The sequence below is a fragment of the Protomyctophum parallelum genome, assembly GCF_964188405.1.
Source record: "Protomyctophum parallelum genome assembly, chromosome: 19".
NCBI classification, from domain to species: Eukaryota; Metazoa; Chordata; class Actinopteri; order Myctophiformes; family Myctophidae; genus Protomyctophum; species Protomyctophum parallelum.
Genome location: NC_139717.1, coordinates 11,234,282 through 11,247,571, shown reverse-complemented (window position 1 = coordinate 11,247,571; position 13,290 = coordinate 11,234,282). Strand labels below are relative to the sequence as shown.

At 40.2% G+C, this 13,290-nt stretch overlaps 1 protein-coding gene and 1 pseudogene across 2 annotated transcripts; both read right to left on the bottom strand.

Annotated features, from left to right (window-relative positions):
- Positions 1 to 9,179: 9,179 nt before the first annotated feature.
- LOC310876777 (peptide chain release factor 1-like, mitochondrial) lies at positions 9,180 to 10,360 on the bottom strand (annotated as a pseudogene). The gene has a single exon. The product of its transcript is annotated as a peptide chain release factor 1-like, mitochondrial (transcript).
- Positions 10,361 to 10,768: 408 nt separating this feature from the next.
- Positions 10,769 to 10,969, bottom strand: LOC310876572 (cytochrome c oxidase copper chaperone-like; the record flags this gene model as incomplete). Its single annotated transcript, XM_083790140.1, has 1 exon — positions 10,769 to 10,969. One exon carries the CDS (start codon positions 10,967 to 10,969, stop codon positions 10,769 to 10,771), a length of 201 nt encoding a protein of 66 aa, XP_083646266.1.
- Between the last annotated feature and the right edge of the window lie 2,321 nt (positions 10,970 to 13,290).

Genomic DNA, 13,290 nt, shown 5'->3' with positions numbered 1-13,290 from the left:
CAAAACATTTAAAGACATACAAACATTTAGAGACATACAAATAGACATTTCTATGTAGCTAAAGAACAGAACAGTAATTCATCATAATGGGAAGCAAAAAAGGGAAAAGATACAATATACAGTGAGGGAAAATGGGGCTGGGGGGTGGGGGGGATTCAGATTTTACAGAGGCCAGTTTCGAATTGCAGCCATCCGTAGGTGCCCTTTGAGAGCGGTTTTGAAGGAGTCAAGGGATTCACATGTCTTAATGACTGTTGGTAGGGCGTTCCACATTTTGGTGGCATAGGAGCGAAAAGAATTTAGTCCCTTGTTTGTGCCGAATCTGGGTTGTACATGGTTTGTTGCACTCCCTCTGGTGTTGTGGGTGTGGACTTTGTTTACATTAAGGAAGTATTTAGACAGGTACATGGGTATCTTGGTGGTGTATCGAATCTTGTGGACCAGACCCATTGCAAGATGCTGTACTCTGTCGACGACCCTAAGCCATCCCAGCCTGTCAAAGTGGGCAGGGGTGAGGTGGGTTCGGGGGGTGAGGTCAAGTAGGAGCCTGACCAGTTTGTTTTGGGAGGTCTGGAGCCTTGTTTTAAGGGCCTTTGAGGTGCTGTGGTACCAAGAGGTGGATGCATAGTCAAAGAAACCTTGTACGAGGGCTCCTGTTAAGGTCTTCAAGGTGTTTTTGCTGACCAGTGAGGAGATCCTGTAAAGGAATCTTGTTCTTTGATTGACTTTTTTGACATGGGTTTTCAACAGGTGGTCCGTGGACCACTGGTGGTCCGTGAAGGTATTGCATGTGGTCCCTGACCATGCATTTAGTAATGTAGGAAAGGGAAGATTTGTATTTTAAGGAAATGTGCCCATAATTAATTGCATGCGTCTGCTCGCTCATACATACAGTAAGTTACAATGAACAGCAACATGATTTTAATATGGAAGATTAATTTTCCCCCCACACCACGCCCATATCCCCCCTCCCAACACAACAGTGGTCCCCAGGTTGATTCTCAGTCAGAGTGGTGGTCCCTGGTTCATAATCAGTTGAAAACCCCTGCTGTAACAGGACGATGTGAACAATGATCGGCCCAACGGTACCGTAGATTAGCAGACACTAACATAGTATTTGTCCAGACAGACAAAGTAGGAGGAAATTAACTTTATTTCAGACCACTGTCTCAGCAGCATATGATATCTGGCAGTCAGATCGCAGGTTGTTTGCGTGAGCTCTAACAATAAACAACAGTCATGCACAATTGCCTTTGCAATGATGTACGGGTATCTTTATCGAGCATCTGGCCTCACCTGAACCGGTCTTGTCTGCTTCAGCTTTTTCAGTTGTTTTTAAAGCTTTGGCAGAGACAGGCTTTAAGAATATCATTTGAAGAACCTATCACTGATCTGCAGCTACTCAGTCAATGAGGGTATATTTTATAAACTGAATGTTTGATGATTAAAAGTCCTTGAGGGTGAAGGGATTCAGATTTTACGGGGGTTTCGAATTGCAGCCGTCTGTAGGTGCCCTTTGAGAGCGGTTTTGAAGGAGTCAAGGGATTTGCAAGTCTTAATGACTGTTGGTAGGGCGTTACACATTTTGGTGGCATAGGAGCTAAATTAATTTAGTCCCTTGTTAGTGCCGAATCTGGGTTGCATATGGTTTGTTGAGCTCCCTCTGGTGTTGTGTGGACTTCGTTAACATTAAGGAAGTATCTAGACAGGTACATGGGTATCTTGGTAGTGTATCGAATCTTGTGGACCAGGCCCATTGCAAGATGCGGTACTCTGCCGTCAACCCTAAGCCATTCCAGCCTGTCAAAGTGGGCAGGGGTTCGGGGAGAGAGGCCAAGTAGAAGCCTTCAGTTTTTCCCAGGTGTAAGGATAGTTTGTTATCCATGAGCCAGGTGCAGATTCTACCGAGTTCAGAGCTGAGGGCCTTTTTAACCTGCAGTTTGTTCCTGTCCGAGTCATCTGCGAACAGGAACAAGTTGCATTCACAAGCTGATGCCATGTTGTTGTGACCGAGTACAGTGGTTTGATAAACAAGGGGGCCATGGTCATTTTTCAGTTTTTTACATATTATGAAACTACATAATGTAAGCTTTCATATGATGTATTGCTAAAATCTTTGGAATTACATTTCAATGAACAATACATCATATGAAAGCTTACATTATGTAGTTTCATAATATGTAAAAAACTGAAAAATGACCATGGTCCCCTTGTTTATTAAACCACTGTACTCGGTCACAAATTAGGAACAGTATTTCAACAGGCTGTTCCATGTTGTAATAGCAGATTGGAGAAAGCTCCTGTCAAGGCATTTAATTTGGTTTTTGACTTGACAGGGCGTGGCTTGGTACGGTAGTAGGCTACCCCTAGGTGATACATCCTGAGATGTGAGCTTGGGGTATAGCAGTGCTTTGAGAGCCACTGGACTGTTTCCTTGTATGATCCTGCATGTTGCTCATGTATACAGTAGTATAGGTATACTGTCTTGCTGTAGTTGACTGGACCTGGATGCATTTATATTGCAGTAAGTTATGGATATTAAGTTATAGTTAATGTTTCCTTCTTTAAGTCTCTTTTTTAGTTTTAGCTACTATAACTACTACTATAACTGCTACTATAACTAGCTATATTTTTTGGTTAAAACAAAACCTTTATTGTTCAGTAATGGGGGATATTGAAAACACAATTAAGTGCCGCCTCTCCAGCTCTTTAGAAACACCAAATACTATTTCAGGTGTTCCATGAAATAGTTCCATCCAATCAGGAGAGAGAACCCCACATAGATTTATCAGCTTGTGTTCCGGTTATAATTTTGTCTGCTCAAGTATTTGTTTCATAATTTCCAACTTAACTTAATTGTTTATCATGAATCCTGTATTTATTCTCTCTACTAAAATCAGTATCCCAAGCTGAAAATGTGTTTTCTGTACACAACCAATGTGTAAAAAGATTGACTTTGTGACTAATACAAAATGAAAAAATTCACCATTTACCATGTTCAATTTCATTACTTTGACCTTTACGCAAAAGAGTATGAGACTCCGCTTTATGATGTTTGCGTGAGAGATAAAAACCCTGATATTACTGTAACTGGAATTCTGTTGCTGCTGTTAGTAACAACTAATATTTGTGGCATGTCATATTATCCTGTTCCACCGTATACTGTAGTGTACATTACAGTGCACTACACCCATTACAGTACACTGACTACACCCATCTACATCGATTGGGTAGTTAAGTGCAGTAGCTTATATTGGGTTTAAAAGTGTTTCAACTGGTTAACCAAATGAGATATCGGCAAATAAGTGATATTGCAAATAATAAATATATGTTCTTGAGGTAATTGTTTGTCCCCCACAAACGCTAATTTCACCTTTGGGATACACAAATAAGCTGATGTGTACAAAAATGTACGTTCTTTTTAACCATTTTTAAAAACATTTAAAAATTGTTAAAATAGCCGATACATTACACGTTGTGAGCCTGTAGATTGGCTATTTGAATGTTTGTTTTTTTAGTTTTTAGTTTTTTTTAATAGTAAAAAATGCTAACACTCCTACAGATTTAATCCAAAACTCATGTGAGGGAGACAGTGATCAAGATAGCCTATATCAGACATTTTCAGCTATGATTGACTTCCCTGTTTTGCAAAACAACATGAACACAGCTTCCTATCTGCCCCAAATTTGAATCACCTCTAAACAATGCAGAGTACTGTAAGTCATGTGACAATGGCTGTCACATAGGGTTTTGATACTCCACGATCGAAGTCCTGCTGTCCGACAACCCGGCCTGGTGGCACTAAGGAGCACTCTTTATACTAGACATACCATAATTTGACACTTTATGTTACAACCAGATTTTCTTTGTATTCTTGGAATGAATGCCCAAACAAAAGCATAATACAATAATAGCATAATGTGATAGTGAATTAAGCACTGTATTACCTTGACATCTAGCCATGTTGCATATAAAATGTTTTCTTTTTTCATTCTAGAAATTCCAGCTGTGTTTTGAACAGGCTTGTGATAGCTGTTGTCATTATTGATTCTTGAAGTGGGCCTACATCTATGAAATGGAGAGAATACGTTGTCATGGTGCATTTGTCTTACTGGTAATGTTGCAGAAATGTTTTTAATTAATATGGCTATGAGACAGCTTAACACCTTATTAACTACGTTACATTATCAAATTGAACAACCAATAATGATTTATTTCATTATTTAATAGATTTGTATCATCCATATGGATGTTGGCTGTGCTGTCACTTGCTCCCGTGAAGAGTATTATATAGGGGAGCAATGCTGCCCCCTGTGTTCCTCGGGTAAGAACTACAACATCTAAATCTAGATAGGATTGATGGATGGATGGATGGATGGATGGATGGATGGATGGATGGATGGATGGATGGATTAGATGGGTGGATGTGTGGGGTGAGTGAGTGAGTGAGTGAGTGAGTGAGTGAGTGAGAGCGTGCATGCGTTTGTCTGTGCGTGTGCGCGTGCAAGTCTGTCAACTGAATTATAACAGAATACACTCATTCATGGTTCTCTGTCCCACAGGGAGTCATGTTTCTAAACATTGCACACAGGATTCCGGTACATCATGTGTTCCCTGCAGCGAGGGAACCTTCCTGGATCAACCTAATGGACGCACCAACTGTTTTACATGTAACAAATGCAGTGCAGGTATTTCCCTTGTAAGAGCTCTTTGTCCGTCCTTGTGTGTGCATCCGTCCATCTGCGAGCAGCTAATCTCCGGCACCGTTGGACCAATCGTTGTTCACATCAGCCTCTTACAAGCCCCACCAGGTTTCTTTCTTTTTTTTTGCACATATTCCCACTATAGACCAAGGAGGAAATGCCACCCTACATTAAAATAAAATGGGCCTCATGGTTGCGCTATAACAGGCAGATTCACAGGCCTAAAAATGGACTGATCAGCGTGAAACTTTGCATGAACACTCCCTAGAGGCCAAAGGACATCTGCTTCTGCTCAAACTTAGAGTGGAGCTTTAAAACTGGAAGAACACAACTTATAGTTAATGTTTACTTTTTTTAAGTAATATTATTTTTATTTAATTTTTTACTGGTTTAGTTTTTTATTTGAGTTTTAGCCATTAAAGGTGCTATAGCTGATATGCTTTTGGTTAAAATAAAACATTTATTGTTCAGTAACAGATGTACTTTATGTTAATGATGGTCATTAGACAACACAACTATAGTGTACTGTCTAAATGGTGCCAATGCACCAAATGAGTTAAGATAAACAAAAAGCTAAAACCTTTATTGATCCCCAGTGTCCAGGGATCAACAAACAAGCTAGTTTAAACAAGAATCTCAATCTCAATCTCATTAGTACACAATCTAATCATTTAACATTTGATATAAAATATTACAGCAATATAATATAATAAGTATTCAAGATAGAACAGGGTAATAGTTGAATGACTATAGCAACTAATTGATTGATTATTGATCATGAAGTCTGCATATTCTCACTCTCACATGTACGTTATGAAAGCCATCCACAGATTTATCCCATTCGGTACTGATATATCACTCTACCCCAGCTGTGATCAGATGGCATTATTTCCCATGAGAACAACACATTACTGAATGACTAAATGGAATGATGAACTATAAACACCAGAAGAGTCCATAGAGCATACATTATTTTATTTTAATCCAATGACAAAATATTGCACTGCATTTGAGCGGCTTTCTGCTCTCATCTTTAATCCACAGGTCCTGGTTTGAAAGTACAGAGTCCATGTACACCAACATCTAACACAGTGTGTGAACCGTCAGATGGATTCTACTGTGTAGTCAAAACAAAGAATGGATGTTTTCAAACACGGAAACACAGAAGCTGCATGCCTGGCCAATACATTTTGATAAGAGGTTAGTTGTTGATATTGTTAGCTTATTACTAAGTTAGTTAGTTATTAAAATTCGGGGTTCAGTGTCTTTCTCAAACACTTCGGCACTAACTCTGGGGGAGGCTGGGTTCGAATTGGCAACCTTGTGGTTACCATTCGGCCACTCTACTGAGCCACCGCCGCCCACAAGTTGCCCACTAGAAGTAACAAAAGACTACCCAGAATCACAGAAGAGAGGCCTTTGGTGTCATTTTAACCATCCTTACACTAGAACGTCCTCCACACACTGACTGCACCTTTGGTTCCCTTTCAAATATGTATGTATGTGGTCCTTGTCCCATGTGTTGTTGTGAATCTTGTGATTGTGTCTTTGTTTGGCTATACCAGGAACATCATCTACAGATACTAAGTGTGCTGACTGTACCGGTGAAACATATTCAGATGGTACATTTGGAACTTGTCAACCACGCACAGAGTAAGTGTAACTTCATAATGATAATATATAAATAAATGTAGGCCTATATACAATGTACAATTAATACTAACCAAAAATTGTCTTATGTCATTTCAGCTGTGAATCTATTGGCCTTCAGCTAATAACACCAGGAAATCATTCAAGTGATTCTGCATGTAGAGAAACTCAAACTTCAGATTCACAATTCTATCAGATTCTATTTGTTGGTGTAGTAGCTGGTGTTGTTGTCGGTGGTGTTAGTGTTGAGGTTATTTCTGCTGTTGTCAATGTTGTTCATGAAGTTGGTTTTGTTGTTGGCATTGTTGCTATTGTTGGTTTTGTTGTTGATGTTGTTCGTCTTGGTGTTTGTGTCCATGACGTTGTTAGTTCTGTTGTCAGTGGTGTTGTTGTTGGTGTCAGTGTTGGTGTTTTGGTTGGTCTTGTTGGTATAAATGACCGGTATCTTGTTCTTGTTGGAGTTGGTCTTGCGGGTATTGTTGACTTCCTTGTTGCCGTCGGTGGGTTTTCGGTTTATGCTTGTGATGTTGTTAGTGTTGTTTATGCTGTTGCTGGTTTTATTATTTCTGTTTTTGGTCGTGCTATTGGTGAGGTTGTTCATGGTGAGGTTGTTCTTGGTGAGGTTGTTCGTCGTGTTGTTGGTATTATTGTTGGTCTGGTTATATGTTTAATATTTGTTGTTTTTTGTTTTTTGTTTATGCTGCTGGTGTGCATGGTAATCTTTATGTTGTTGCACCTGGTTGTTTGTGCTGGTATTGGTAAAAGCATTGGTAAAGCATTTGTTATTGTAATTTGTGATTTGGTTGATTTGGTTGGTTTGGTTGTTTTTCTTAATGTTGGTGTTCCTGTCGTTTATGTTTATAGTGTTGTATATGGTTATGGTGGTAGTGTTTATGGTATTGTTGTTGGTGTCGGTGGTGTTGTTGGTATGGCAATTCTGTTGTTGATTAAAACATAATTTTTAGATGAATGGTGTCAAAGAGAAATTGGTAAGTTTACATAGATAACATATATAATTTTGCTCATGCTGTAAATCGTGACATTTCCATTGAATAAGCTGATGGTTCTCATTGTTATTTCACAGCAAGATGAAGATGGCTTTGATGACAGGTGTGTTTTTCCACTCTTCTATTTAACACCAAGCATTATACTTTTATCTATTCTAAATTTATGAAAAGCTGTCTGTCTGTACACTTCATTAGCACACTTCCTGCTGCTCGCTCAGGCGGCCATCTCAAAACGCCACGACACACGGACAGCCTCAAGGAACCTAACGCCAGCCTCAATGTGCCCTGCTTACAAACACCAAACATTTTAACAATCATCTTAATTTAATTCATTTTTGTCAAAAACTATTCATCTTCCCGCAGATCGCGTGTCACCAGTGAAATGCATGTTGGGAGGGACACAGATTAATGTATGGCTCAAACACACCTCCAAGTGTGTCTACAGCCGTTGTAAATGGGTTTAAATGACTTGAGCATCTGACACGTCACATTCCATTGTGTCAGGCTCTTTACTTCATATATACTGATCAAAGTTAGGTATACCATGTTAGGTGTGTCTCTCAACAATTTGTTCCACAGGTTGAAAGCATCTTCAACACCTACAAACACATGTCTTCCTAACACAGAAAATGGACTGCAGAATCCACTACTGATACCAGTTGCATGCTGGTACATTTGCTTTGTATGCAAATACACTGTAAATGTTTTAACTATGCTAAAACTATGTTTTTTTGTTTGTTTGTTTTATGTCGTTGAGTGTAACTACAGTGTAAATGAAAATTGGTCGTCTCTAGATAAATAAAGTTGGGAAATTAAATGGAAATGGAAACAAACAAACCATCACATTGTTTTATTTGTTGATGAAATTGCCACTATATTTACTCTTAGTTTTAGTCACCATAGCTTCATAGTTTCATCATAGTTTTTGTTTCGTTCTTTGAGGGGCGATATCCCCTCCAACGTCTGGCTTTCAGACATGACGTCATGTGGCAGCCAAGTCTATGGAATTTTAATGTTTGTCTTATTCATGCTCTGCCAAAAATCAGCAAGCCCCCAAAATCGACAAAATCAACACTGTCTGATAGCCTACTGAATAAATCGTAATTAATTCCTATTCCTGGTTGTCTCACAAGTCAACTGCCAAATCAGTGGAGGCTTATATGCCTTAATTACAGAAACATTGTCCAGTCACTGACTCAGCATATAAAGTGAGGACAATGCCCAAAACCCTTCAGTGCGTAGCAAGGCGTCAACACTGATATAATGAAGTGATGCATTGGAATTTGTATGCACATGTTGGAGTTGGCAGAGCAGTTTACAAAATGAAAGTACTGTATGCAAGTTGACTTCTCAGCTTAAAAAGAACTTCTTTGTGACAAAATTGATAGATTGTATTCCTAGATTGACTATTGACAAATCTCTTACTAAAGCTGGTATGACCAGACATGGTTATTGTTGGATTTGCATATATTAATGTATTCAGTTTTTGTCTCGTTGAGATAAAGACCAACACAGTTGGAGGCCTGCTCAAGAGAGTGAGCCAAGGATTTACTGATAAGCGCGATGTCAACAGCAAAATCAGTGTCAGTTAGGTATTTAGCAGGATGACGAGAGCTTCTTTTAGGGTTTAGTTGTAGTTGCAGGGACACTTCGACACATTGCTGAGGTCTGGAATCAAACCCGGGACCTCATGGACCTCCGGCTTCCCAGGCGGGCTCTCAGCCATTCAGCTATGGCCACCCTGGTTAATTTGACACCAAATTGCTATACAATATTCAGGCGAGTTGCTAGTAATTTTCAATGAGCATCTCCTGATTGGTCAGATCCTCCAGAGAGGAGTTAATTTCCTCTCCAACGTTATGGACAGTCTTCCCCAGACCCGGTCCTGGGCAAAGTTGTAGGTGCGTAACCTCTCTGACCGGGCTTTGGTGCAAGTCTGTGCTTTGCGTGCATTGCAGCGTTTGGCGGCCTCCTCCTCCAGTCTCATGGAGTAGAGTTTGGCACTTAGCACCTTCATGCCTTTCTCCCTGTTCTTCAGCTGGGATCGCTCTTGTTGACACTCTGACGCCACGCCGGTGGGTTGATGCACGATTCTTACCGCGCTGTCCGTGGTGTTGACATGCCCCCAGCTCCACTCGCCCTCTTGGTCTCCACCCTCAGGTCCTTGGGGTTTATAGTAAAAGAGATCTCCGTTGGTTGTGGCAGGATGAAGACAGTAACGGTGCTGGTGTGCATGATGCGCCCCTGTCTCTCTGTTTTGGGCACCCTCTGGACACGATGGACCTCGGCTTCAAACTGCATACTCTTGGAGCACTGATGCTGGCCGACGCGTGCCGCAGCCCAGTGAGCCCACCCATCTCACTGGTCACATATACTCCAGGATTTCAAAGGCCCATCCTTGGTGCCGAGCGAAGCCTCGGTACATATCAAACACCTCCGCGTGAACAGCATCGCCTCCTGGCCTCCGACCCCAGCTGTGACTTCTAGGACGAGGTCGCCCGGCTCCAATTCCTCCCCGGGGATCAACAGACCCAGGATCCTCTGCCTGATGTCCTGGATGTCTTTGAGACAAGCTTTTATCCCCAGGTCTGCCAGCTCATGTAGGTCTGAATCCGTTTTCAGCACCCACTCCGTCTCCGCAATCTCCTTTTGTTTGGTTTCCAGGTCTTTGATGCACTGGATGAGCAGAGCCAACAGTGATACTTCAGTCCTCTTTGCCCTGACCTCCGGTTCATGCCACGGCTTTGTAATATTGTTGTTGTTAACGAGTTTCCAACATTCACCATAATCACTCTCCATCTTCTTCAAATAGCTCTGCAGAGATCTCATAGCAAAGATCTCATCGACAGTCAGCAATTTATCCACCATCAAAGGTATACCAGTATGCAGAGTTCTAGTAGCTTTGTAATTATTGGACAGTTTATGAAATCCAACTAAGTGATTAGGAATACACTTGCTTCTGTGAAATGAGATAGTTGGGGGTTTTGGAAGACAAGGCATCAACAGAGACAACAAACGATTGTTCCCTTTGGGAACCTATGTTTATTTTTCTATAATTTTTATCCCACGATTTTGCAACCCAGTTTTTTCACCCAGTGCCAATTATCTAATGTAATCCTGGGCGCTACACTTCCTCTGCCAACCTGGGGGGGTAGTGGACTGACCTCATGCCTCCTTCTATGCATGAGGAGTCCAAGCTGCTTCTTTTCACCTGACAGGGGGGAATTTACCTGGCCGGACATAGGAACACGTTATTCCGACCAGTTCCTTTCCCCTCCATCAGTTGGAACATTATACATGCTTTGTTTGAATAAGCAGGCGATTCTGGTGTAGCCTACGATGAATATCCAAGGTCCCCTAGTCTGCCAGCAACTCACAAATAACATCCACACGTACAAAATGGAGAATCTAAATCTTAAATCCAAGTTCCCTCATGCATTTTTTATGTGCATCTATCAAGTCTGTGCAATTCTCCTCGCCCTTTTCAATGATGCAAGCATCCCTAACTTTCTTGGTCTCAGGACAGGCACAACATGGTTTCAGTGGCTTGTCCTTGGTTCCTTCAATTGCTGGAACCGACTGGACATTGGTAGCAGATTGACAAGACATGCAGTGGTATGAGCAGATAACAATAGCTGAAATTTTGCTGCGTTCAAGATCAATTCTGTAATCGAGTCGAGACTGCTTGTTCCATATTGTCTTAAAAACACAATGTCACACTTTCTAGATTTCCATATTTGGGCATTGGTGCTGATGTCACTGTGATGCAGAACTGATCACCTTCAAACTGGATGGCTGAAAAGGCTCAGGAAGCTAACAAACTGAACACTGACAATGAGAATGACAGCATACACAGACAAGACAAACTCAAGAAGGACCTTGCTTCGGTTTCCCTGAATCTCCAACCATCCATAAGACTGGAAAGGTCTCGACCAGCTCTATCTCCAACATGTTTGACCATAATTGTAAAGGTCTAGAAGCTAGACCGGCCTTGGGCGGTCTCGCTCTAGCGCCACACTAAAAAACTAAAAACTAAAAAAACAACATAATAAAAAGAAAAGGGGGGGGGGGGGGGTGCTCTAGTGGTGACGCATTTGACATCACAATAAACAGGGCAGTAGTTATTGCGCAAGAATGTTTTTCAGAAAAGTATGACGTGTACAATATGTTTGTAAATACACTGTAAGCAGCTATGCAACAGTTCTTCATTTAGAACGCTGTGCCCATTTCACATCATATTAACAGAAAAGCATTAACAGAAAAGCATTACGGTAGAGTGTCTTCCAACACAGGTGTTTAATTCAGTTAATTTTGAATATTCACATAAAAGCAATTTAGCAATAAATTGAGTAATATGGCTTGTACAATTAAACTATAAATAAATTGAATAATGGTTGTACAATTAAACAATACATTTAATCAATGGATAAACAATTAACAAAAAGCCCATAATAATTATGTTAATACTGGATGTAATAGATTTGATATTCATCTCTGGTACTTTCATATTTACACTATAAAATCAGTGTCTGACATACTTTAAAAATATGTTATTTATAGAGCCACCCAGCAGTTACCCATCTATATATAAAAGCATCAAGTCTCTCTGTGTGTGTAATCCACGTAACTCGAGAAATACTCCATATTTGGGCATGCTTTACAAAGAACTCCATATATGGGCATAAAAGCGAGACAGACATAATATCTGGGTGGGGCATGGATTTCCAACTTGCATTGTTCCAAGTAGGCCAGTGCCCAACGGGCACAGCTGTAGAGGCCCCACCACGGGCACCGCTCTAGTTATCTTTAAATATCAAATACTTAAAAAAATCACACCCGTGTGAAGTGAGGGGCGCTCTTATCATCTTACAACATGATGACGTAAAACAAACATTGAGACAAAACAAACAATAAATTATCTTTATTGTCAATAGCGTTTTTAAAACAAACATTAAACATAAAATAAACGTATATAGCCCCTTAATAAATAATAAAAAATAAATTATTAATAATAATAATAATAATAATACTGTTCATTCATTCATGAGAAAGACCGCACAATTGGTCAATGTGTTTTTGTACCTTTTTGTATTTTCCTATATTATCTATACATAATTGGCATTTTAATAGTGTAATTTAGATTTAGACTGTTGTTGTTATCATCATGTCTGAGGTCCAGATAGTGATTTACTTGTATAATTCTACTTTTCCCCACCAGGGGGCACTCGTGTTATGGCTGTGGCTATTTGCAATTGAAATGCTTCTGTATCACTTTTACAGAAAGTTGACAATAATATCCTAAAGTGATAATGTATCCATCAAATTCTGATAATGTACAAGATCTCTTAAATTATCTATGGGTTGTACTGTAATATAAGTTGCACACACAACCATTATAGGGCTGTGAAAGGCTATATAATGTATACCTTTAAATATAAATGTATTTTTATTGCACAAATCGCCTATTTTCATTATTTTTCATATGAAACATACTCATACCATTCTTAAGTGAATAAAAATATATGAAATTTATGAAAAAAGAAATGTCATTCAAACTTTGAGAAATATTGCTTATATATAGCAGCTATAATTAAGTGAGACACTGAAGCCATATAAATGAAGCTTTAAGTTGCCTGTAGTGATTGTGTCTGAGCCGTCACAGAATCACTAATATAGTCAGACCTCTGAATGTACAGTATCTCCATCTGCTGTCGAGGATGCTCGACACAGATGGACGAGTTGTTGTTAGGTCCAGAATCATCACGTCTTCTGATTCTGAACAGACTTATTCGAGCAGTGGTTCCCAAAGTGGGGTCCCAGGGACCCCCAGGGGTCCTTGAGGGAGTTCCAGGGGGTCCCCAGGACCCCAGCTAAATGATAGTTTGGAACCAAATGTACCATTATTGGTCTGTAACTCTGAGAGTGTACAA